Source organism: Chionomys nivalis, chromosome 14 (assembly GCF_950005125.1).
Source record: "Chionomys nivalis chromosome 14, mChiNiv1.1, whole genome shotgun sequence".
In the NCBI taxonomy this organism is placed as follows: Eukaryota; Metazoa; Chordata; class Mammalia; order Rodentia; family Cricetidae; genus Chionomys; species Chionomys nivalis.
In genome coordinates, this window is record NC_080099.1 from 9963477 (window position 1) to 9990270 (window position 26794).

The window sequence follows — 26794 nt, forward strand, 5'->3', positions numbered from 1 at the left end:
TTTTATATTTTGCTGCTATAAATTAAAGAGTATGAGCACTTAGGGCTTCTGACCATATAGTCTAAAATGATCTTTAAAAATACATTATTTAGCCGGGCGGTGGTGGCGCATGCCTTTAATCCCAGCACTCGGGAGGCAGAGGCAGGCGGATCTCTGTGAGTTCGAGACCAGCCTGGTCTACAAGAGCTAGTTCCAGGACAGGCTCCAAAACCACAGAGAAACCCTGTCTCAAAAAAACCAAAAAAAAAAAAAAAAAAACAAAACATTATTTACTTTATCTTGGAGTTTGAGTGTTTATGTATTGTATTCTTTTTATGGATAAATATTTATTCTTGTTGATTTGGTGAAGAATTGGAGCTTCAGGTTAATTTGTGTTATGTTGCTTGTTTCTTTTGGTAAATAATTTTCATGTTCTTCATACATTTTCTTCTTGGCACATGTGCTTTTTTTCTTCTTAATTTGTAGTGGTTCTTAACCTATTGGTTAATTCCTTTGTTTGGAAAGATTTTGGTATTAATCCAAGCAGTAGGGACTCATAGTAGAAGACTTTTAGACTCCTAAGGATCCCCATGAAGCATTCTCTCCTTGATTGACTATGAAGTGTCCCCCAGTGGCTGAAAGCCTCATATAGTTAATGTAAGTACATTTTCCATAATCTGGAGTTAGTTTGGCAACTGTTTAGAACCTTCAGGTAAAAACTGTTTTGAGTTTAGTAAATGCAGACTAGGCTAAAAGAGTCATGCAGCTTTTAACCTAGCTGTGTATTTTAATAGCCACTTAAAACTTTTGGTGCCCAGGCCACACTCCAGCTAATCAAATCAGAATCTTCTGGGGTCTGATCATGGGTACCAGTGCCTTTACAACTCTGCAGGTGAACTGTTCAGTTAGCCAGGAGTTGTGGCTTGATCCAGATTGTGGTGAGAATGACTCTGGAAAACTGGTATTCTGGTCACCGGAGTTGCCAGTGGGTGTGAGGTTCTAAAAAATGGTGTCTGATTATTGGAAATTAGAGTTGTATATTGTATACAGTTCTTTGGGGGCACCTCTTTCTCCATTTCAGTGAAATGTTTGTTTTTTAACACAGTATCTGATGAGGTAACTGGCCTCGACTAGTGATTCTCCTATTTCCACCTCATTTACCACCACACCCACCCTAAGTGGTGGTTTTTTTTTTTTTTTTTTGGTTTTTCGAGACAGGGTTTCTCTGTGGTTTTGGAGCTTGTCCTGGAACCAGCTCTTGTAGACCAGGCTGGTCTCGAACTCACAGAGATCCGCCTGCCTCTGCCTCCCGAGTGCTGGGATTAAAGGCGTGCGCCACCACCGCCCGGCCCACCCTAAGTGTTTTTAAAGCATATGTTGTTTAAGGATGTTATCTGGATGTTACAATGCCTGCATGTTAAATTTATAGGCTTTGAAGTAGATATCCTTTGGCAACCTTTCGTGTTGAAACACAAAGATACATTATTCTCATCCTTCTTGTCTAAAATGAGTGTCTTCACTAACTTTGCATTTACAACACAGACTATACCTTAGTGTTAATAAAAAGACCATATTTACTTAAGATGAGACTATCATCCCTGTTTTTTTAATTTTTTTTTAAACAAACTACTTTTTAGTAGTTTTCAATTCACAGCAAATTTGAACAGAGTTTTCCTAACTCCTTCCTTCACATTCAGCCTCCGTATTGTCAGCAACCCAATTACAGTATACATTTTAAAAAATGATAAGCCTACATTGACCTTCTGTTATCACCTAAAGTTCTTCCGTACTGTTTGGGATTCACTTCATTTTTCTAAGTTCTGTGGAGTTTTAGTTCTTGAAATTTATATCTGTTAGTGTTTATGGCTGGCAGTCATCTTTTTGAGGCTAGGGCTTCTGTTACTGTTCTCAGTATAAGTGTCCTCTTACCATTTCCTGAATTCAGGTTTTAAATACTCGTTTATATATACATCAAGAAATAGGTAATGTCAGTATCTAACAGATCGTTTCTGCTTTCTTTCTTTTTTTTTCTTTTTTTTGGTTTTTCGAGACAGGGTTTCTCTGTGGCTTTGGAGCCTGTCCTGGAACTAGCTCTTGTAGACCAGGCTGGTCTCGAACTCAAAGAGATTCACCTGCCTCTGCCTCCCAAGTGCTGGGATTAAAGGCGCGCGCCACCACTGCCCGGCTCGTTTCTGCTTTCTGATTTCCTTTCTTACACTTATTTTTACCCAGCACATGCAATGGGGCTAAAAGGAAAATGGTTACTCAAGGCAGGAGTTTAATGAAAGACTTGGCTGTTTATCAAGTTCAAGGCTAGCCTAAGCCACCTAATGAGACCCTGTCTCAAAGATAGTATAGAGTTCAGGTACCCTGTAGTTACTCACAGCCCCAGGAGGCTGATGCAGAGTGACCACAAGTTAGACCAGCATGGATATGTAACACAACACTGTCTCAAAACCACAAGGAGAATAAAGTGTCAATTCTATTTGGTCTGATCTTCCTAAGCTAAATACACAAGAAGAGAAGGTACATACTTCTCAAAGAATCATGTAATACAGACAAAGCTTTTCTTTAAACAATTTTTTTTTAAGTGGAAATAGTGGAGAAAGTAGTCAGAAGAAAAGGGGTAAGATGAAGTTAGAGGAAATGTAGGTAACAAACTTGAAGAGGTTTTTATTACTAAGTAGAATGGGGCTAAAAATTTGTTCAGTAGCATATAGGTGTAGAAAAAAGGATGGCATGATTAAAAGTTCTTAGTGTCTGCAGTTACTCTTGATAATGAGGCATTCTTTTGCATCTTTGTAAATAGCCACTAAATGATAAAGTGAGCCATTCTTTTAGGAATAACCTGGAGGAAACATGATAGAACAGTTTATAAGATTGTGATTCCGATTTTGTTTTGTTTTGTTTCGTTTTGTTTTTTTCAGTGGTGCTGGGCATCAAATCCAACCAAGACTTTGCACATAATAGGCAACCATCACTGAGCTGTATCCCAAGCCCAGTACTGTTCATACAATTTCTTAATGTAGAGATTTTATAAGCCCAACATTGATTGATCCCCTCAGTCATTTTATTAGCAAGTATTTGTGTACCTAATATACAGTGTTGGGGGCATAATAGTAAATGAAGTCTTTTCCCTCACGAAATGTGCTCTTCCCAGAGGAGCCAGATAATAAATGCATTCATTGTTACTAGGTGGTTCTATACTATATAATAATATAGTATAAATATATACTAATATATTTAGTATATATTAATATATTGATAATATATGCTATATATTATCAATACTAATAGTAACAATCACCACCACAACAATAATAAAGCATATAAAGGAGAAAGACTGAATGAGAATTAGATAGAAAAGCTATTGTAGATAGTATAGTCAAGAGTGGTGTGAGAAGGTAGCCTATTTAATATTGGTCCTAAAAATGAAGCGTTTAATACTGTTAGTTTTATTCAAGGCCTAAACCAAAACAATCCAGCTCAAGGATGAACAGTTTGTGTAGGGCCAGTTTGTGAAGTTCAACTAGAATCTTATGAAGCTACTCTTCTACAGAATATCAATACTTATTTATATGTTCATATATTTGGAATATGCTAGATTATGTGAAAACAAGTTTCTTTACTACAGGACAACTTAAGACTATTAATAAAGCCTTTATAAGGGATAAATATAATTCTCACTATGCCTTATTTATTCAATTTATTTATTTTTCTATTTATTTTTGCAACAGGGTCCCATTATAGCCCAGGTTGGCTTCCAGTTGAGGGTGACCTTGAACTTACAACCCCCCCACCTTCATCTTCCAATTACTGGTATTATAGGATTATAGGAATGTATCGCTGCATCTAGTTTCATGCAGTGTTGGAAATTGAACCCAGGCTTCATGCATGCTAGGCAAGTACTGTATATCCTACATACTTAGCCTGTGTACCTCAACCTTTAAACACAGGGCTCCTCTGCTACGTACAGTCCTCTTAACACCCTGACAGACACTATGGCTTTTATAAGACTGGCCCAGAAGTTCACATAGATTATGTACATCCTTTATGTGTTTCCCACACAATTAAAAAATAAATAAAAGCTTTCAGTCAGTGAGAATTATGGGTCCACGTGACCAAGAATTACCTTTTAGAATTCTAAAAGCCAACACAGTCAACATAGTCAAATATACAGTGGTTCTTCACTAAAGCGGTACATTAAAATTATCTTGAAAACTTAAAAAAAATAAGCTTTATATATCTTGGAGCCATTGTGGTTTGTGGTATTGTAAAGCCATTCCAGGTTCTTACATTTATCAAAGGCTAAAAACCAGTTAACTGCAGGTAAAGACAGTTGTACAGTAAGAGAACCAATTTTCCCAGATAGATCATTGAAGCTATAATAAAAGGTAACATCATATGATATTGGTAATTTTATTAATTTGGCTTGGTTAGTGAATTCCAACACTGCTTATCAGTGGTATATCCATCAGGCTTAAAAACAAAACAGCGCTGTTGCCACTTTTCTGAGTTAAGTGTGTTTAAATAAAAATACACTTTTCTAAATTATTAATGTGTTGTTAAAAAATAAATAACACATTGGCCTCTGTGTCTCAAAACTGGCATCAGTTTTGCTGATATCATTCTATGAATGATATCACATCAGCTAAATGTGAGTGAGTGTCCAAGGAAATAGGAAATGCCAAAATTCCTTGACGAGAGGTGTGGCGTATGGATAGGCAGTGTTCTAGAAGATGCCAGTAACTGTTTTGCTGAGTTACAGAGATAGGCAGAAGTCCTCAATGTAGGTAGGTGGGAAACTAACTCACTTTGACATTGGTGAGGACAGTGAGCAGCACTTGAACCCAGGGGACCCAAAACACAGCTGGTTACTCCAAGAATTCTCCCTCACCTCTTCAGGTGCTTAAATGCTGATCCCTACCCTTGCAAGTACTCACAATAATCCTTTGTCAGTTCTTATATTTCTTACCCCTTTGAAGGTTCGCAGTATTTTACAATTTCCAAAGACATAATAGTTTTCTAGTTATCATTGCTAAAAATGGAAGCATTTCTAAATTATCTATGAATGTATCACTAAAGTGTGTTGTCCATTTTATGGATTAAGTAAAAAGTATATTTGCCTATTAAAAATTTCTTTTGATGGTATTTTAACAGGTTTGCTTTGATTTTTCTTTTTAAATTAGGTGAGCCTGGTGGCATATAACCATAATCCCAGCATTTGGGAGATAGGGAGGCAGGAATACCAGTAATTTCAAAGCCACTTTGGCTAATTTTCAAGTTCGAGGCTAACCTGGGCTGTTTGAAACCGTTTCAAGAAAAAAAAAAAAAGCAAAAGTATTGAAAACAGAAAGCAGAAGTTTGGTAAGTTTTAGCTTATGTTTTATTTTGTAGATTGGAGCCTAAACTGTATTTTTGCAACAATAGGAAGGAATGATTCTCCCTTTTATGTCTGTTCATGTAAAAAAGCTAAATAAAAACTTTAATAAAGGATAATTAGTAGAAACTCATGGGTAGTTTATAACTTGAGAATATCTTACCATTCTTTACTTAAACATTTGTCAACTCCTCTGATTCAAATCCTGTAATTTTTTATGAAGATTATGAAAGAATACACTACATGAGCCTTTTCATAGTCTTTGTTATTTAGTGAACTAATTTGTCAGTAGTCTTCATTAATTAATTTCTTGAGTAAATTTACTTTTGTAACAGCTATGCAACATACTGTATGGAATACCATAGCATGATGGTGCAGGCCTGTAATCCCAACATTTAAGAGGCTGAGGCTGGAGGAGTATGAGTTTGAGGTCAGTCCTTCAGGGAAGGGGGACAGTATCATAGGAAAGGCCAGCTTACTGCAGGTTGACTTTCTGCGTGAGGAAAAATAGTGCAGTAGTTCCACTTATGGGGAGAGGGTGTGTTCTAAGAATTCCAGTGGATGTTATACACTGCATATACCAAGCTCTGTATATACTGCTGTTTTCTTTATGTACATCTGCTATAAAGCTTAGTTTATAAAGATGGCACATTAAGGTTAATAACAATAATAAAACTAGAAAAGTTTTAACAGTACACTAAAAAACTGTTGAATTAGTGTCTCAAAGCATCCTTTTGGACTGCATTTACCCTTACTGTGGTGTAGTAAGATGGCAAATACCTTGCCTTTATGGTGAAGTGTGTGCTACTGGCCTAAGACTTGGCCTGTTTTGCATAAGTTACTTCAACAAAAGTACTGCAATACTAAAACAGTTTGATAACTGAGATGGTGACTTTTTTTTTGTAGATTCTCTGGACAAAGGGATGGTTCAGAACTTGAGCTCAGGGCTGTGTAAAATTTCATCACACTACTCAGAACATTGTGCAAATTAAGATTTGTGAATTAGTCATTTCTGTGGTTTCCTCTTTTATTTCGGTCTTTTGCTAACTGTGGGGTTACTGAAACCAAGGAAAATGAAAGTGTCTTTAGTGGGTCAATACTCTGCTTTTCAGTGTTACACAGATAAACTTTAATCTTGAGCTTTGAATTAACCCTGGCAAATAGCAGTCAGGTTTTTAAGTTGCTAGTGAAAAAGTTTTAGTTAATTTTGCTTTTAAAATAACTAGTTTAATTTTGTTTTTATTCCTTAGTCTGAAAATAGTCTTTGATAGTATTAAAAGTCCCGTGGAGTGTAACAAAGAGAATAAATATGACAGGATTGACAGACTTGTTAGATTTGGTGGTGTGTGCCTCTATTCCCAGGATTGGGAAAGTGGAGGCTGGAGGGCTAGGACTTCAAAGTCATTCTTGGCTATATAATAATCTCCTCTGTCCCTGAAACAAAAACAGAAGTCTTGCAGTATGATAGATGTGCTTGAATGTGGGTTTCTTCTTTTTTAAATATTTTTGAGGATTTGTAGGAATGTGGTGAGAGACAGTTAAATTGAAGCATGAAAGTCTTCAATAAGGGATACATAATTTTGCTGTTAACTGAGTTTTAGGTTATACTTTCTTTTAGAGAAACTTGGCCTTCACGTCAGTGAAAAAAATTAGTTTTATTTATTATGTATGCAACTTCATCAACTCAGGAAAAAAACCAAATTGTATGTTTTGCAGACTAGGTGGTATATTTAGAAGTTTGCATGTAAGAAATTGAAACCTATAATTCATCTTAATATTTATCAGTAATTTTATGTGGAAAAAACCTGTTACTTCTTTCCCAATGTATTTTGAGACAAGGTTTCTTATAGCACAGGCTGGTCTTGAACTAGTTGTGTAGCTGAGAATAACCTTGAACTTCTGATCCTCTTGTCTACCACACCCAGTTTTTGAAGTGCTCAGGATCCAGCCTAAGGCTTCGTGCATTCTGCCAACTACGCTATGTTCCAGGCCCATTGTTTTTCCTTATGGGTGGTCTTGATTTAACCCAGGGCCTCACACATGCCAGGCAGGTATTCTGAGCATGCAAATATTTAGAACTTTTAAATTAAGAGTAATAGACTCAGCCAAGGTTTTCCTTTTTCTTAGGAGGTTTGAATTAAATACTTGTAATTTCTTATGTTCAAAACATAATATATGAGAATTTTGAGTTAACTGTGGAAAGTTTAATATGTTCTTGCCTAAGAATATCTTTGTAGATTGATGTTCTCATTACTGTGTAATGAGTTGAAGGTTTATGAACTTCGTTTTTGATAAGTTGAGGTAAGGTTTGAACATCAAGATTTTTCCCTGTAAAAGATATAGGAGTTTATTATAACTGATATTTTCTCTGAAGTGAAAGTACAGTTACAGACTATGTCAGATCTTATAAATACATACATGTATAGATCTTCAGTTTATATCAGCAGAAAGAGTGGCCTGATTTTGAATAGCTAACTGAGCTTTGCTCAGTAATCTCTCCTTGAAATTGGGAAGTTTTTAGAGGAAATTAATTTTGTCTTTACTTTCATTCTGGAATCACAGATTTTCCTAGAAGAAGACGATAGACATAAACATAGTACTTTCATATCAGCATGTTGCTATGACTTTCTAATGCATGCATAAACTTAATGAGTTCTGTTTTGCTTTCTGATATTTAACATAGTAAACAAGTAATATATATATATATAATTAAAATTTTTGTTTATTTTTAAAATAAAAAGACCAATTCTTTTAGAAATAACCTGTAAGAAAATTACACTGGTATTGATTATATTGACTGGACATAGTCTTATTTTTGTTGTTAAGAACTCTATGGAGGGTTTTGTTTTTGTTTTGTTTTTTCTTTTTGAGACAGTGTCTTACTGTGTAGTCCTTACCAGGCCTAGAACTTACTAGGTAGATTAGGCTGGCCTTGAAATTACAGAGATCCACCTGCCTCTACTTCCCAAGTACTGACTGAGATTAAAGGCATGTGCCACCACCCTGGATGGATGGATATATATGTACATACATATACACACACATATACATCCCTCCCAAGAATTAAAAAGGAAAAATTCAACTAATTGGAATTTTTAAGTAATAGTTGATATTTTCAGGTAATAACACACTGATTTAATTCAAAGAATATTACTAAATTATTAAGAATTTATCTTGGACTAAAACTTGGCATTCTATAGTTTTCAGAGTTTAGCCTTAAGAGTAATTTTGCAGTAGAAACATACAAAAATTTTACCCTGGTTTCTTTTTCACTCAGTGCCTTAAAGATAATACATTGTAACTGTCTTAAGGATTATTCTTTTGAGACTAGATTTCACTCGAACAGTAGCACCATTTCCAGATTGCACAGATTCAAAATCATCCTTCAAAATATTTGAGTTTGTATTATGAATATTTAGAAAACTGGATTATTGAATTTATCTTCAATCAGGCTAGTCCAGCCATTGCTGAAATGCTTTTATGTAAGAGTAACTTTAACAGGAGTGTTCCATCTCTTAATATCTGCATATAGAATTTTCTTTTATCTATTGGGTGATTGTTTTCATTTGTGGCTTTTTCCCATGGGATAGAGAATTAGACAGTCAAGTTGAAGACTTAACAAAAAGTTGTTCCTTCACTTACATTGTTTGGCAGGTGTTAGGGAGTTTGCTGAGTCATGACTCTTACTGAGTTTATTTCATCACTGTGTTTCACTTTCATTTGTGGCATTTCAAGGGCCTAATCCCCTCATAAAGTTAAATAATACTTTCTAATAATGTTTCTGTATTCTGTTTTCTCCCTGATATTACTAGTTTGGCATTCTGACATATTATATACCTAATCATTTGAAGAGACATTTGAAGTAACAGATTAAAGTAATTAGTTATTAGAGCCACTTAGGAGATAGTAACAATTGTATTGACATATTTTATACACATTATTAAAATTGAGGTAACTTTCAAAAGTTCAAGTAAAATTTTAGTGTAGAATACATAAGAAATTAAAAACTTAAGATTTAATATTTTACATGAGTTTAAATTATTTTCATTTTATATGTTGAAGTGGTCTGCTCAAATGTGTGTATATGTACCACATGTGAGCCTGTTGCCCTCTGAGGTCAGAAGAGGGCACTAGATACCCTTAAACTGGAGTTACAGATGGTTGTGAGCCATCGTATGAGTACTGAGGACAGAACCCTGAATCTCTGTAAGAACAGGTGCTCTTAACTGCAGAACCATCTCTCCAACCTCTTGCATGAAGTTTTTTAAAGTAAGAAACTTATCTTTAATTTTCTCTTTTTTCTTTCTTCCTTCTTTTCTTTCTTTTCTCCCTCCTTTCTTTCTATTTTGTTTTTTTTTCCCTCCAGGTCAGAAAAAGGAGTCTGATCTTGAGGGATGTGTATGCATACAGATATATATACACCTATTACCTTAATTCCAAATTCATTAAAATTATTTGATGAGTGTCTAGAGACAAATTCCTGTGTTGTAGTCTACAGTGATAGGAATGGATCCAGTCATTAATACACTGTCCATTTGTTGCTTCCTAACATACAGGGGAAAATGTTGTTCAATATAAACCTAGTTATGCTAATTAAATTGGAGAGAGGAAGGGCTTTTATTTTCAAACAGTATCTTTGGGCATAAATTATTGCTAACAGACTGAATAAAAAAATATAAGATATCTAGCTTTGGCATGGTGGTGCATGCCTGTAATTCTAGCACAAGGAAAATGGATCTCTGAGTTGAATGCCAGCCTGGTATGCTTTATGTAGCAAATTTCAGGCCTGTTTGTATTAATATCAAGTTCCAGGCTATCGAGGACTACATAATGAGATCGTTTTTTTAAAAAGCAAAACAAACCAAAAATGTGCACACACTCAAATGAATTTATTTTACTTATTGCTTTACTGTTATATAGGTTTCAAGCAAGGGCCTCTGAGTATGCTTATGTCTAGGCTTATGAAAGCTTGTGTGGCTTGTACAAGTACACCGTGGCTGCTAATGAAAAAATTATGTAGTAAGTCATTTTGTTCAGCAAGGCATCTTAAGTTGATACTACTGATAAACTTGATTTGTCAATGACAAGGTCTTGCTATGTAGCTGCCCTTGACTCTGCAGTCCTGCTGGCCCAGCCTTATCTCATCCTGGATCACAGGCCTTGAATCTGCAGTCCTGCCGGCCCAGCCTTGCTTCATCCTGGATCACAGGCCTTTGTTGCCTTGCTCGACTACTGATTATTTCCCTTTTTTTTTCTTCCTCTTTCTTAATTTTTAATTTTATTCCTTTATTTTTAAGACAGGGACTCCTGTAATGCAGGTTGACCTGAATTTACTATGTAGCCAAGGATGATCTTGAACTTGCAATTCTCTTGGCTCCACTGCTCAAGTTCTGGGATTACAGTTGTGTATCATCACACCAGGTCTTAAGATGCATTTTCAGTATTCAGTTGACTTTGCCTAATGGTAGTTACACTACAGGTATAGGAAAATGGTACATAGGCTTCTTGCTGTCTTTATACGTATATAATAAAAAATTATGGACAGGCAATCTTCTAAAAGTATTATATTCTATTTAGTTTAAACCTTTTTATTCTTTTAAAATGATTTAAATAATCTATGGGTAGTGGTGAGATTTCATGTTATGCCACATATCAGAAAGTATAGTATCAAAAATAGTTCTACCAGATTTATTAAACTTGCCCATTAAATATATTTTATTGATTTGTTTTTGTAAAAGTCTTCTTAGATTCTTCTCAGATCCTCTTCAAAAATGGCATAAGTGCCGGGCGGTGGTGGCGCACGCCTTTAATCCCAGCACTCGGGAGGCAGAGGCAGACGGATCTCTGTGAGTTCGAGACCAGCCTGGTCTACAAGAGCTAGTTCCAGGACAGGCTCCAAAACCACAGAGAAACCCTGTCTTGAAAAACCAAAAAAAAAAAAAAAAAAAAAAAAAAAAGGCATAAGTGCCTTTAATCATAGTATAGACAAGAAATGTGTCAGTTTATCTAGAAGGTGTGTGAATTTATAAACATAAATAACATTGAATACTACTTCACTTCTGTGTTTTTTGGAGGGGTTTGTAATTTTTATTCTTTGAAGCTAAGAGAAGAGTCAGCAGCAGACTAGGTAGAGCACTAAGTATGGAGTAGATGGTCTCATTGCTGTGTTAGGTCACCACAGTATTATACAAAGGAATGGCCTCCATAAATGTATTCTGATTTCTATTAGAACCTTGAAGGTTTGAGAAGAATGTTATTAAATTGCTGTTTTTATTTTATTGCATTTTCTTTATATCCTTTATACATCTGTGCATCTGGAGTGTAACTAATAGATTAAATAAAAAAAAATTAAAAAGAAATGTTTCTTGTTACTCTATTGAGGACTCTGTTGTAATGTTAGTCATTCCCTACCAGCTAGTTCATTCTGTTCCTGAATCAAGAAATAATATTTCTACAATAAAATTAGCAGTGTTAGTTTATAGTTAGGATAATGGATTTTACACAGTATTTTTTAGGATGATTTTCAGTTTTGGAATTAGTATATTGAAAAGGGAGATAAAACACCAATATAAACCTAAAAGTCTGTCTTTTCCTTTAAACTATGTGTTTTACTGTTTATCATGTTAAAAATCAGAGCATTTTGGAAAATGGCAAAATGTAGACCATGTCTGTTTAAAAGAAGGAACTAAAATGGCAAGCGAGTGACTCCTTAGCAGGGAGCTAGACTTGGAGAGGTTGCACTGGGACTGCTCCTGGCATCTGTAGCAGATGCTTTAGTCACTTTCTGCAGATCTCAGTCCTCAAGGCAGATGGCAACCTCTTCAGGTGCCCCTTGTCTGTATTTTTAGGTTCCTTTAAGTATCTCTATAAGGGATACTGGGTTATCTTTTGAATTAGTTCACTTGACTCAGCGCTTTCTTTTCTCTGTAGATAATGCTGAACTGTTAGGCTGTCTCTTGATCAGCTTTTCAGGTGTTCTGAGGATCTGGAAGCACTCACTCCTTTACCTCTTTGATCCTCTCAGAGTGACAAATGAAGCACTTGTATCCATCCTAGGTAACTTTGTTTCTGAACAAAATGACTGACTGTTTATCAGCATGAAGAAAAGACACTGATTCCTAAAACCATTTCCATGGTAGGAACTTCATGAAGTTTCTCAATTTTAATAATTGAAATGAGTACAGAGGGAAAAGTTTACAGCAAACTGGCTCATTTTTATTTTAAAGATGGCATAATTCCTAAACATAGAATGTAATGCATATTGATGAATTGCATATGTTTAATTCCCCCCATTTAACATTTTTCTTTTTATTAAAATAGCTTTATGCTGTTATTCTGAAGAAAAACATACTCACACAACTTTTGATATTAAGGTTACTTTTTCCAAAGATAATACTTTTTAAAATTTTTGTTTTCTGTTGACATAATTCTCTTTTAAGAGATGTTTGGGCTGCTTTCTATTTATTCAAACAGTTCTGGATTTCTTTTTTTCCTTGATAGTAATAAAAGAACAAAATAAGTATTTTTTCAAGCATTTTTCCACTTACAAATATAAATTTGTAGTTTTGTATTCTAGAGTACAGCAAAACTAGTGTCTTTTAAAGGTGGACTTTTCTAAAATTCAGTCTCCTTTTTGTATGTTGAAGTCTGTCCCTTTCCTTCAGTTCCTCTACACTCTGTTACTATCCACCATGCACAAAAGTGCACACATTTTATTTTCTGAGGTTCCTTGGCTAATTGATCCCTCAGAACCTTCTTTTCAGACTGACTTCTTTCCCATCTCATTATCTGAGTGGCGTCTGTCCCCTCATTCTCCTCCTTGTGTTTTGTGCTAATGACACTGGACATTGGCCTGATGGGGGTAAGGGGGTCACTTAAGGTTCCTTAGTAGCAGCGGGACAGACATTCTCTCTTCTTGTTTGGGGATTGGAGAGATGAGGTGTAACAGATGAAAAGAATTTTTTTCTGGGCTTTGTTTTATATTACTGTAGTCATAGAAATACTCAAAGGAATAAACCATGTTTGGTGCATTGCCCAGCATGGTCTAAGTGAAGGTGAATCAAGAATGATGCTAGGTGTCTAGCATGCATGAGGAAGTCCTATTTTAGACTTAATTAGCTTTTATAATGAGAAACTGGAAATGTAAGTTAGTGAAAATGCACTGTAGGTAGGGATAATGCTGAGTGTGGACCAATCCAGAGTGATGCTGAATGTGGACCAATTCAAAATGATGCTGAGTGTGTACCAATGCAAAGTGATGCCGAATGTGGACCAATCCAAAGTGATGCTGAATGTGGACCAATCCAAAGTGATGTTGAATATGGACCAATCCAAAGTGATGCTGAATGTGGACCAATCTGAAATAATCTTTGGTTTTGAGATGTTTTTATAAAAATATTTACAAACTAACATTTCACTTCTGTTTCTTGGTTTTTCCTTTTTAGTGCTTTTGAAACAGGGTCTTGCTTTATAGCTAATTAGGACTAGCCTAGAACTTGCTGTGTAGTCTAAGTTGGCCTGGACTTTAAAACATTCTGTGTTAGTCTCCTAGGTACTGAGATTAGAGAATAAAACCTGCATTAATGATGACCTCATTTAACTTAATCTTAGCCTGACACTTAGCAGGTTTGTGTATAACCAATATAATGCACCAACTGAGTCATTGCTATTTCCCTAAAGCTTCTTGCCTATGAACTGTGTTCTACAGAGAGTACATTGAAAAAGAAGCAGACAGACAAAATAGGATAGCTCCTTCTGACAGAAAGATGGGCCAGAAGGCAAGTGTTTTTCTTTTGTTTTGAGACAGGGTCTCATTATGTAACCATGGCTGGCTAAAGACATGCTATGTATGTAGATCAGTGTCTTGAAGTCAAGAGTTTGTCTCTGCCTCCCAAGTGTTGGAATGAAAGACATACCACATCCTGCTTGACAGGCTGTATTTTATTTTAACTCCTGTTGTATTGTGTTAGTGTCATCTTTTTAATAAATTATGGTGTGTATATGAGCATGTCTCCATGTATATTCATGTGTGTGCATGTATATGGAGGCCAGAAGACATGTTGTCATGCTCAGGAATGCCATTCACCTCATGTAAGTTTGGGTTCCTCATTGGTCTGGAGTATACCAGTTAGTCTAGATTGGTCAGCCACCGTGTTTTTATGTGGATTCTGAGGGATTGAATTCAGGTCCCAGTGCCTCTAAGTCAAGCACTTTACTGACTCAGCCGACCCTCAGCACCTGTTGGCTCTTGAACACCCAGCCTAACCAATGAAGAAACTTTGGTAACGTAATTGACCAGAGTCCTAACAGCCAAGAGAGAAGAAGGAAGGCTTCAACTCTTGTATCTTCTGCCAAAATCTCAAGACCCACTCTCAGAATCTTCTTTTAATAGTTCTAATAGGGACTTAGGCTTTTCATCTGTACAGAAAGAAGCAGGTGGAGGGTAGTTGCTAGGCAGTGTAGCTAGACTGTGTCTTAAAATTTTAAAAAGGCTGTGGATGTAGCTTAATGGTAGTGCCTAGCATTAGTGAGACTCTGGGATTCTCAGTATTGGAAAAGGGGGGATGGTTCAATTGTGTGATTACCTTGTGTCGTTATAAAATGGTATGCTAACTGCCAAATTTGAAAGGAAATCCATTATGGATAAGCATATTAAAGAAATATTTATTTTGTTTGTGTGTGTGTGTGACTTTGGTTTTTTTCCATTAAAATACATTTGAAAAGGAAACTAATTTTATTAAACATTTGCTATCAATAATGAAGAAAGTTGAAGATCATAAAGAGTAAACTTCAATTTATTAGGAATGAGTTGCAATAAAGATTCACCAATATTTGTATTTGAGAAGTTAGAACTGGCTGGTAAGATGGATTACTTAATAAAGTGCTTGCAGCATAAACATGAGGACCTGAGTTCAGTTCCAGAACCTATGTGAAAAAGCCAGTACTGGGGAGAGGAAGGCCCCTGGGCTTTATTAGGCAAGCCAGGTAGCATAGCTAGCCTATTTGGAGAAATCCAGGCCAGTGAGAGAGAGTTCCTGTTTCAAAACAACACCACCAAAGGTGAACGATGCCTGAGACTAGAAAGGATATTCAGGGTTGGTGCCTTCTCATGCTTTTGCGCGCGCACGCGCACACACACACACACACACACACACACACACACGATATTAGAATCCATTCATATAAGATAGGTGCTTAGTACAAATCTAGCACAGTGTATTAAGCCCAGGACCTAGTAAATGCTAGGGCAGGGACTTGACAGCTGAGCTGCCTCTCCAGCCTTGTGTTCTTATATAAAAGGTAGTTGGTGGATTTCTTGATTTAAAGTTTTTACCTTTGTAATTGCAACAAATGATAAAGCATCCACAGTGTTTCTGCTAACTGTACATAGTGGTGCATGTCTATGGTATATAAACTCAAGAGGATACCCTGGCTGGGTCCTATGAAAGCAATTAATGAGGGGGAAGTAGCACGTGGGTAAACCACACGTTGATGTTATTAACTAATTGTATTCAGTTTGTCTTTATAGGGAGATGTTTTTAATGATTGTATAAAAACTAACAAGTTTATTATTGTGTGCTGATTTTTATGGGTGTGATGGGTCTCAGCAGATGGGAGAGTGCTGTGTGGGTAGCCTTATTTGTTGTCGCATGGAATATGTTTATGTTAACAATTGAATCTTAAACTGTTAGTGTTTCCATGTAGACCTACCTAAAGCAACTGTTTTGATGTTCTTGAAAGTTAAGAGAGTTTATTAATTAGGAATTCAGTAGTTCTAAAAGCATCTAGGAATCATCAGAGTGCTTACTCTGTGCAGCCTTGAATTGACAAGATGAGTCTTTCTGTTAACACATCGAACCTTCATAGCTTCTCGGTGGTCTGATTGTTTTACTTGAATATATATTTTAAAAAGTAAAGCAGATAAGTGGTGGTTATGAAATGGCCATTGGAGAAGGGTACTTTCTGCCAATCCTGACCTGGTTTGATCTCAGAAGCCACATGGTGGAAGGAGCCAACTGATTCCTGCAAGTTGTTCTCTGATCTCTACATGCAAATGGGTGCTTATATGCACACACACACTCTCCCATAGTAAATATAAAAATAATCAACCAAAAAAATTCACACTTTAAAATACTATAACAAATTGTCACCATTATTTAACTATCACACATTTTTTCAGAGTTCAAACCTTGTTGCCAGTGCCTTACACTTACTTAGTTTGGGCTTACTAATGATAGGTGTAAGATTATCTTGAAACTCAGGATCTTTAATAGTGCTTTCTCACTGAGAGTCAAAGCTGGAAACGTACTTTGCTTTATTAATAAAGTTTGTATAGTTCTGAGTTGTCATTGTTTGAATTCAATGGGAATGAAAAATGACAGTAATCATAATATAACTGTTAAATATTATTAAAATATGAAATATTGCTGTCTTTGTTCATGATAAATACTAAATTTAAGCTAAGTTATAAGGTGTGCGGTTTGGAAATATGGAAGATACAAGAATGAAGCCAGATAACAAGTTTATGGTTGTATTTTCTCCTGATGAAGACTTTCAGACAAGTTATTTCCATGGGTAGGTGACGTGACTCTGCATGTATACATACATTTATACTTATTTGCATGATTATACATGTAGGAGTAGTACAATTTTGACTTGACCTGTGACCTGTTTCTCAGTTTGGGGGCAAAGATGGGGAATATATTGGTAAGTGACTCAGAATTGGTATTGGCTATATAAATTTTAGAATAAATCAGTAAGCAATTCATTGCAAACAACTGAAGAAACCCACAAAACTCTTCCAAAATAGAACCTGTGGTCACATAGTCAACATTGTACTTGGTCTCTTTACCTCCTGTACCTAAGTATTTGGACATCACACAGTATCATGATTCCACAATAGTCATTTTAAACTCTGACGAAAATTTTATAGAATGCTGGACTTTTCCTTAAGGAAAAACCTCAAACATGAACAGATTTTGCTGTTTGAACTAAAATCCATTATCATCTTGTTAAATTTTCTGGGCTTTGATGAACTTGATTTACCTCTGTAAGGAAACCGGAAATGATTTTAATTATCTAAAATTGCCACAATCGTCAGAATTTCATGTTGTGATGTGTCTTTCCTTTATATAGTGGCTTTTGTGTCTGATCACTTTTCTATTTTTAAAAAAGTGTTACCACATAAGACATGGCATAAATAGCCCATATGTATTCTGTGTTTTGTTCAGTGATGGTTTATACGATGGATGTATGTATTGAAACAATGAGCCTTCATTGTATGTTATTTTTTGATTCACTGATACATATATTCATAGTCATAAATAGGTGTGTTTATACTCATTTGTTGGGTGATGTTAAAAGTCTACAGGAAGAGTTTGCTTGTTCTTCATAGCTAGCTCTTGGGAAGGACAGCATTCCCTTTAATTCTGTTCTAAAAGGGGGGGTGGGGCCTAGGGATTTCCTGAAAGAAAACAATTTCAAAATACTTTTTTACTACTGTGTTAGGAAGAGGGTGGCAATACCATCTTAAAGCATGTGTTCATTTTAGAAGCATGAATAGTGGGCTATTGTAGCATGAATTACGTAGTATAATTACTTTGCTACTTACCTGCAGTTAGTGTTGGGATTTGGGCTTGGGAGCATGTTCTTATTTTTTCAATAAGAACTTTCTCAACTTCTTTAAAAACCTACTCACAAGGTTACTATCCTTTACTTGAATGAACTTACCTTTCTCAGGGAAAAGAAAATATAAATATTCCTTGATCCTTATCCTTCATAAGATGCCCAAAGTAAAATCCTGACAGTGGGTTTTGTGATATTGTCTTTTTGTAGAATGTTGTGAAGTGCGTAACATCCTGTTACTGTAGAAGGGTCTCGCTGGAGGTAAAGAAGTTAGTGCAGCAGAGCTCTCATGCCAACTTTATTAGTAAATAAGAAAGTGTACATGGGATTTTCCTCTCCAAGTCTACTAGGAATTTTTAATATTGGCTACTAAAAGAGCTAAACTCATTTTCGAAAGACATTAAGTTAGATTCAACAGTTTCCTGCAGTCTCCCCCATATTCGTTGTGGAGTCATCATTGCCTTTTCTTAATTTGTTGCTCTGTAGGAATAATTCAGTGTTATGTTGTGCAGTATAGTCTTGTCTTCTGTTCTTTGTAGTAAGTAATGCCCTTTTCCTCTTTCCAAAACGTGTCCCTCATCTTTGTATTCTTGGGTTATCTTTTCTACTTCAGTATTATGTTCAAAACACTAGATAGAAAGTGAGCTCTAGTCAGATGCAGTGATAGTTAAGGTAGCTGGCATTTAGTGGGCTCTTAATTAGTTGGAGAGGTATTTATTACCCCACAAGTTAGATACAAGTATACATTTTTTTCCTCCCTAGATGGACCTCCAGTTGTAGCTCATTATGATATGTCTGACACCAGCTCTGACCCAGAAGTGGTAAATGTGGACAATTTATTGGCGGCTGCAGTAGTTCAAGAGCACAGTAATTCAGTAGGCGGCCAGAACACAGGAGCTACCTGGAGGACCAGCGAGCTTCTAGAGGCAGGTTGGTCTCCCCTACCCCTTTTTCTAATGACAATGTGCATGAGTCCTGCCAACCATTTCTTATGGCAATAGACCCTGCTGAGGAGAGCAGGCCATATACAGCCTTCTGTCAGTGAATGATTGTGACTTTCCAGGCTGCCCTATATAACAGAAGATTTGCGTAGTATGCCATTTTTTCATTAGAAGGAAGCAAATAAAAATATATGAGCATGTAGGCATCAAGTTCCAGGAAGCATACTCTTGGGTTAAAATGCTTTTATGAAAGCAACCAAGATGTCCTCAGATGCCTCCACTAGTTCTGTCTCTGCCTGGGCTCTGAATAGCCAACTTGTAGCTTCAGTATGGTCTGTGGATGCTCTCCACGTGTGTTGCTTCATCCGCAGTGCTGTCCTTGTTTCCTTGTGGTCTCTCTCTGTTAATTCCTCCCCAGTAAGCTCTCCTCCTCTTTCCTAAGGCCTTTCTTTCACCCCTGCTTCCATCATTTCAGAGAGAATCTCCTTTTTTTGCGTCCCATTCTTTTTTAGATCTCTGACATTCTTAAAGTGATACTTAGAAAGGACCTCATTGCATATTGGAAACTTCTTAGCATGCCTCCAGCTTCCCTTCAATCTCTTCCTCAAATATTCTTTTTAATTTGAACTTTAAATAAAAAAATAGTACTTAAGTTTAAGAGGAAAGGGGAGGAAACTTAAACTCTTATGCAGTCTCTATTTTCTTTGTAGCTTTCGAAGGATTATGTTCACTGGTCTAATGCATTGGTCATTAGCCATTATTTCATTAAATCATTACTTTTATGGGAAGTTTTATAACATAATTTTGTTTTCTGCATTAAAACCCAGTGCCAGTGGTGGTTGTCCTGAATTCTATCACTGTCTTTAACACTGAAGAATAACTTACTGACCTTCTAAGATTGTATCTGATTTGGAAATTGGATTTGGTTTTGATCATGGATCAGTTTTTCTTTTGGATTTTCATTTCATTTTTATTTGTATAAATATTTGCCTAACAAGAATCTTTTAAGGATTTATTAGTATTCTACATCAATACTTTGAAAAGAAGTAACACTTTAAAATTAAAGATGATAATAACCACATAATTGTTTAACATATTTCCAAGCTGTGTGATTTAGTTTGTTCTATTACTAGATGTGTTTTTCTTTGATTCCTACTCATGGGTGAAGAAGTAGTCTCTCTGTCTCAATTTTACTTTCCTGTTTCCCCAACCATGTCATTACATACAGACCACTTTTTAGTAAATTCTTAGGAATAAAAATGAACAATTTTTAGCATGTTATTTTTTTCTTAAAAAATAATGAAATCTTTAGTTTGTGTGTATGCGTATACGAGTGTATGAACACCTGCTTGTCTGCATGTGCACCGTGTGCATGCAGTATCCATGGAGTTCAGAATAGGTTGTCATTCCTTGGAACTGGAGCTCATGAGCCGCTGTGTAGGTGTTAGGAGATTCACCTGTGCTCTCTGCAAGAAAATGCTCTTAACCTTGGAGCTGTCTCTCTAGCCCAAATGTTATTTGCTTATTTTTAAAATTTATTTTGTATGTATGGGTGTTCACCTACATGTCTGTCTGCACACTACTTGTATGCCTGGTGCCATAAGGTGGCATTAGATTCCTTTGTAACTGGTGTTACAGGTGCTTGTGAACCACCATGTAGGTGCTGGAAATTAAACTTGGATCCTCTGAAAGAGGAGCCAGTGCTCTTAGCTGCAGAGCTGTCTCTCTAGTCCATGTAATTATTAATATAGAGAATTCCTTTGCTTCTTTTGAGACTGGGTTTCTTTGTGTAACAGCCCTGGTTGTCCTGGAACTCACTTTGTAGACCAGGCTGGGCTTAGACTCACAGAGATCCGTCTGCCTCTGCTTCATGAGTGCTGGGATTAAAGGTGTGCATCACCTCCTCCTGGCACTTACCATAGAGAATTCTCACCAGTATGTTGACTCATGTAGAATTGTTAATGTTTTTCTTTGAACTACAGAAAACCTAGCAGTTCTATCCAGGATTTAATATTTACATTTTTAGGTTCTGATATAGTCATATCTTAGTGTCTGTGGAGGATTTCCAGAACCTCTGAATTATGAAACAAAATAAAACCAAAAACCCCAGAGGGACTGGATCCATAATCCCAGCACTTGGCAGGCTGAATTAGGAAAATCACTCTGAGTTTAAGGACATTATGGGCTCCAGAGTATAAATGAGTCAACTTGGGATAGAGTAAGATTCTGTTTGAAAAAGAACAAACCCAAATCCATAGGAAAGAACAAATCTCGGTTATAAATGGCATAGTATTTGCATATAATTTACACACATCTTTCTACTTTAGTCGTCCTCGGATCACTTACAAGCCCTCATTGTATTTGGGGGGAATGCCGACAAAAAGATCCTGCGTGTTCAGTTCAAGTGCAGTTTCTCCTCAATATTTTCCATTCACAGTTGGTGGGGATGGAGAGCTCACTGTATATTCAACTTGTTTGTTTAAAACATTATGATTGCTGTGTACCTACCACCCTTCTTTTTTAAGAAATAGAACATGTTGAAAGGGTGTGAGGAGGTCAGTACCAGGCAGCTTTCTCTCTTACTCTGAAAGCTGTTCTAAATTTTTGTGTTATTCCTTTATATTCTTAATTTGTTTACTAGTAATTAGTTTAAAAACACCTACTTTTGAATTAATTGCATTGCAGGCAATCATTTGTAGTTTTTTTCTTAAACATTTTGTGAGTTGTGTGCTTGCTTATCACAACTTCCTCTCACTGAATGTTGAGGGTGCTGTTTTAGATGCTGTTAGCATGTTTTGAATATATGCATATAATTTTTCTATATATGCACATACAATTTTGTATGTATATACATACATGTATATGTAATTTATTATGTATGTATATATTTATTTAAGTTATAATACAAAGTATGTGTGCAAATTGGGCCATAAATTATGATAGGTTAATCTTTATGATACAGTTACCACTGTTCAATAGCACCCATGATATTTTCTTGTGAGAATGTCTCTCTTTCAAAGTCATTTTCCCTAGATATGAAAATGTAGCACTATTTAGTATCTTTAGTTTTGAACTGGTAAAAGAGTTGGGTAACAGGCAGATTTTAAAGACTAGTTTGGAATCAGGAAAGACACTGATCAGCAAAGATGTACATTTTAGCTTTTGCCATGTTTCCTTGCCATGTTACTTTTTCTTATGTGATGTTTGAATTGTTGTATAGATGTATAGATTGATGTTGAATCAGTAGCCACAGGTCAGTTATGTAAAGCCTCAGTTTTCTCTATCTATAAAACTAGTATCTGCCTCAGTGAATGTTATTGTTACTGTTAATGTACAGCACAAAGCAGGAATGGCAACAACCATTGTGCTACATAATAGTGATAGCGCTGAAGTAGATTAAGGAGGAAGATTAATATTGCTATGAGTTTGAGGCCTTCCTTGGCGACATAGTGACTTTCAGCCACTTGGGTTAGAGAGTAAGGTCCTATTTCAAAACAACAAAAAGAACAACAATAATTATAGTTGGAGTTCAAAGAAGCAGAAGTCTGAGATGCTCTTGGATATAGGACAAGAGCATCCTTACTTGCAATCCTCCTCATCAGAGCCCAAATCCTAGGACTATAAGCATTGTTACCAGGTAGCTTGCTTTTGAACTGCACGTTTGGATGTTTGTGTTTGAGGCAAGATTTTGTTTAGTCCAAGCTGGCCTTGAACTTATGATCCTTTACCTCCATTTCCCAAATACTGGAATTAGAGCCACATATCCACTATATATGGCTTACATTGCAATTTTTATGGCCACAGTTGTACTGTTTAAATTGTTTGAGTCTAACAATTTGAAAGTAGTATATAAATTAATGACTTTTAGATTTATGAGGAATAAAGAGAATAATCTGAAATACTAGTGATTTTTTTTTAAAAAGATATTCTAAAAATAACATGTGGCTTAGTGGTTTCTTCAAAACAATTTTTTTTTTAAAGAAAAAAATACCCACTAATATAATATCACATTGCTGGCTCTGATAGGTCTTTGGGCACAGGTCAGGGTGAGGGGCCTGCCTAGTAAAGGCTGGTATTCAAGAATACAAGAATGTCTGAGATGGAGCACAGATTCCTATAAAGTTAAACCGTGGGTCAGAAGGATGGTGGTAAACTGGACACAGAAGTAGTAAGGTTCAGTGGGTTGTGTTTGGGTGACGGGGGAACAGTTTGACAGCTGCACTGACTGAAAATGCTCTTTTAAGTTAGGCTTCATACAGTTTACTTACATATTTTGGGGAGCTTCACAGACTGAGAATCTTGTTGCAAGTCTGTCACATGTGGCTTTAAGTGCCTCCTGGAGCACAATTCCTTATTTCTTAGTAAGTTGACACTGTTTTAAGATGGCTGTGAACACAGATGAGCATTCATGAGAGCTGATGTACAAGTGGAAAGAGAGGAGAGAGACTCCAGTCATGATTCATGAATGAATGAATCTGTCAGGGGCCAGTGTGTGAAGGTAGGAAAGTTCCCTGGAAGAAAGACACTGCTGGTATTGGAGGATGAAGGACTGTTTAGCCAGTCCCAAACTGGGGCACAGGTTAGGAGCTGGACTGGGGTGGGCAGCATTTTCAGGAAAGCCTGTTCCATAAGGAAGTGGAGGGAAAGTTCTGCACAGTTTACCCTGAACCGACATTCCAGAAGACAGTAGAAGAGTTGTTGACAGGTGAGTTGTGGGTGGCACAAACCCAGTAGAACAAGACTGTAGGGTGAGCCCGGAGAAGAGGAATGGGCCAGGGCTTAGCATTTCTGTGTAGGTGGAAGAGGAAGTGGCGGTGTGTTACTCTCCTGACTGCTGGCTCTCTGCCTGCTCCTGTTCTCTCCTTTTACAACCAGGGCCCTTGCTTGTTTTGTCAGTTTTGTGGCCTCCTTTCTGACTCAGTCTTTCTAGGCTGAGATCACAGCTGCCACTCCAGCTTTGCACTGAGGACTTTTCTCTACTCTTGATACTATTCGCTTGTTGGGTCTGGCTCCAGGGCTCCTTGGCGAGTGTCCTCAGCTTTTCAGTGTAGTTGACTGTTTAGCTATATTCACCTGGCATACTGTAGTTAGCCTGTGTTTACACTGCTAAACCCAAACGGAGACAGTTACCTGGTTGGATTAAGGGTCACTGTATTTCCCTCATCTGCAATGTCACCTTGTCTCTCAGGCTGTGCTTTCCTTAGGAGTACTTTTTCTTAGAACAACTGCAGTACTTCCACTTCCAACTTCCCTGTTCACATCCAGTAAAGACCACTTCAGCTGCCTGCCATGGCTCTGTTGCTTCCCTTTTTCTCATATAACCTGATCTAGCACATCTTTAAAAATCTTTAAAAATACATATACACTCATCATTCTCCCTCATTTACCTTCTTTCGTCCACATTCCGCCTTTTGTAGTTTGTTCTTATTTCCCCTCAGCCTTTTTGCTGTTTTGGTTCCATCATTCCTGAGACCCTGCTTTCCAAGGTCATCTTGTTGTTGACTCTAGAAGTCTCTACTTATTTTCATATTTTTGTTTATTCTTCAGCAGTGAGCATAGATTTATTGAGAAAAATTGAGAAAGAACTCCCAAGAGCAGGAGGGGTTCCAAGTAGCTAATCCCCCCCCTTCTCAGTTCTTATCTGACCATGTCTTGGGCTTTTGTTTTTGTTTTCCCATGGATTCCCCTTTCTGTGCCATCTCTTAATTAGTGGTGGTCATCAGGGTTCTTTCCTGTGCTCCCTTCACTGCTGTGACCCTTCTCTCGGGGACAGGAAGGATTTATCAAGTCTGTTTTGCTCAAAAGTGTTTTTGAATAGTACTTCCAACTATCTGTTGGAAAGCTATCCTCAGCCTTCATTGTCTCCTTCAAGCTGCCTAAGTCACCAGCACACATCATTTTCACTCCTCATCCTTTGGTTTATCTGACCCAGCATCACATGAGCAGTCCCTGTTTGGTACCTTCCCCAGAAAGCACAACAGTGTAACTGGTTCCTTTGCCTGCAGTTTTCTGGCCCTACTGCCAGTTTGACTTCTTTACCTCAAAAGGAAGCCTTTAGAATACAGAGCTGAATTGTGTCACTCTCCATGTCTTTCAGTGGTTTCTCACCTTTCAAAATCAAGTCCAGGCTCCAGCCTGAGATTTCACCTTTGCCAGTGTTGCCAGCAGTGCTCATCATGACTTTTTCTATTCTAACTCTCAATACACTGTTAGACCCTAAGGGTACTTCCCCTTTCACTGTACCCGGTCTTCCCTGGGAGCTCAGCTTCCCTGGTCAGAGTCTGGGGAATGTGCCTGTTCTCTTTCCTTGTACAACTTGATACGTAACCCAGCCTGGCTTCCAGATGCTAGATCACAGATGTATACCATTGTTCATGTTTCCAGGCTGCTTCCTACCAAAAAAACATGGAGCAGTTTTTTGAGCTGTGGGTAATGGATTGCTTTTTTTTCTATTGCCGATTTATTACAGATTTATTGCGAATTGTGCCGGTACTTGCCCTCTGTCAAATAGTGTTCCTATCACCCAGTATAATGTATACCACATCACAAGTAATATACTTATTGTAAGAACACACAGATAAACAATAAAATCTACTTGAGATATCAATTACAGACTTGTTGAAACTTGAAAAGAGCAAGGCTGTCAATCTGTCTTACCCTGCAGTGCAGGTGGAGCAGTGTGCGTAGTGAAGGTACAGATGCATGAAACACTTGACTAAAGCAAGGTGGTAGACAGAATAAGGATCTGGGTTTACCAGTTCTAGACTTCCCCAAATCCCATCTAAACAACATCCCTGACTTAACAAAACTGGGTGCCATGTAGAGAATATTCGTGCATTTTGGTTTTAAAGATTGGTGGCTACTGCCAGTGTTACCACATGAAATCCAAATCATATTACAAACTCATGCAGACTGTAATATAGTCTCAGTCACCTTGTTTCTAGTCATTAAAAATTGGTTATACATATATAGGCACACATGTGCCATAGTGCACATGTGGAGGTCAGAGAACAACTTTGAGAGTAGGTTCTCTTCTTCCACCATGTGGATCCTGGGATCACACTCACTCAGGTAGTCCCACTTTTCCCACCGACCCATCTCACCAACTCTCGGTCGTTTTAAACTTCCCAGATAGGTGAAAATAGCATTAAACAGTAAGCACTAACAGTCTCATCAAGCTTGATTACTTTCCACAGCTTTACTTACTGTCTACACATTTTATAATGGTATGAATTATACTTTAATGTTGAGTGTCTGCTTTCCCAGTCTGTTAACACTGTCGTGCCCATCTTTGACTATTGTAACGTCTCGCTTATGTAAGGCTTTTCCTCATAGGGTGAACTCTCCAAGGTGAGTTTGCAGGGGTAGAGGATGCAAACAGTATGAAGTTTAAATTTGGAGCTGCCTGTGCTTTTCCAAAAGGGTTATGTTGAACAGCTGACAGGGAAAATACGAAATCTCTCAGTGATGCTGATGCATTGGAGCCAGTGAAAGAGGAGGATGATCCATGTCTGTAAGATCTTCCTCTCATTGGTTTCATTTGTATGAGCTTTCGTAAACATTTTTGTTCAATATAGAGAAAAAAATTTGTATCAGATATTTTAAATGCAATTTTTTTTTGTTTGTTTGTTTTTTTGGTTTTTCGAGACAGGGTTTCTCTGTAGCTTTGGTGCCTTTTCCGGAACTAGCTCTTGTAGACCAGGCTGGCCTTGAACTCCCAGAGATCCGCCTGCCTCTGCCTCCCAAGCGCTGGGATTAAAGGCGTGCGCCACCACCGCCCGGCAAATGCAAATTTTTTTAATGAGTAAATGAAAATTTGTGTTGACTACAACTAAGTTAATTTGTAGGAATTAATTTGTTAGTTAAAATT

At 37.0% G+C, this 26794-nt stretch overlaps 1 protein-coding gene across 3 annotated transcripts in view; it reads left to right on the top strand.

Moving 5' to 3' along the window:
- Window positions 1–26794, top strand: part of Ark2n (arkadia (RNF111) N-terminal like PKA signaling regulator 2N) — a 76113-nt gene that overhangs the window by 37153 nt on the left and 12166 nt on the right. The window contains exon 3 of one of the 3 annotated variants that reach the window (XM_057788436.1): window positions 18746–18913. The exons of the other annotated variants lie outside the window; for them this stretch is intronic. Coding sequence (XP_057644419.1) covers window positions 18746–18913 — 168 coding nt within the window. The remainder of the gene's footprint in view (window positions 1–18745; window positions 18914–26794) is intronic. 3 annotated transcript variants of the gene reach the window in all.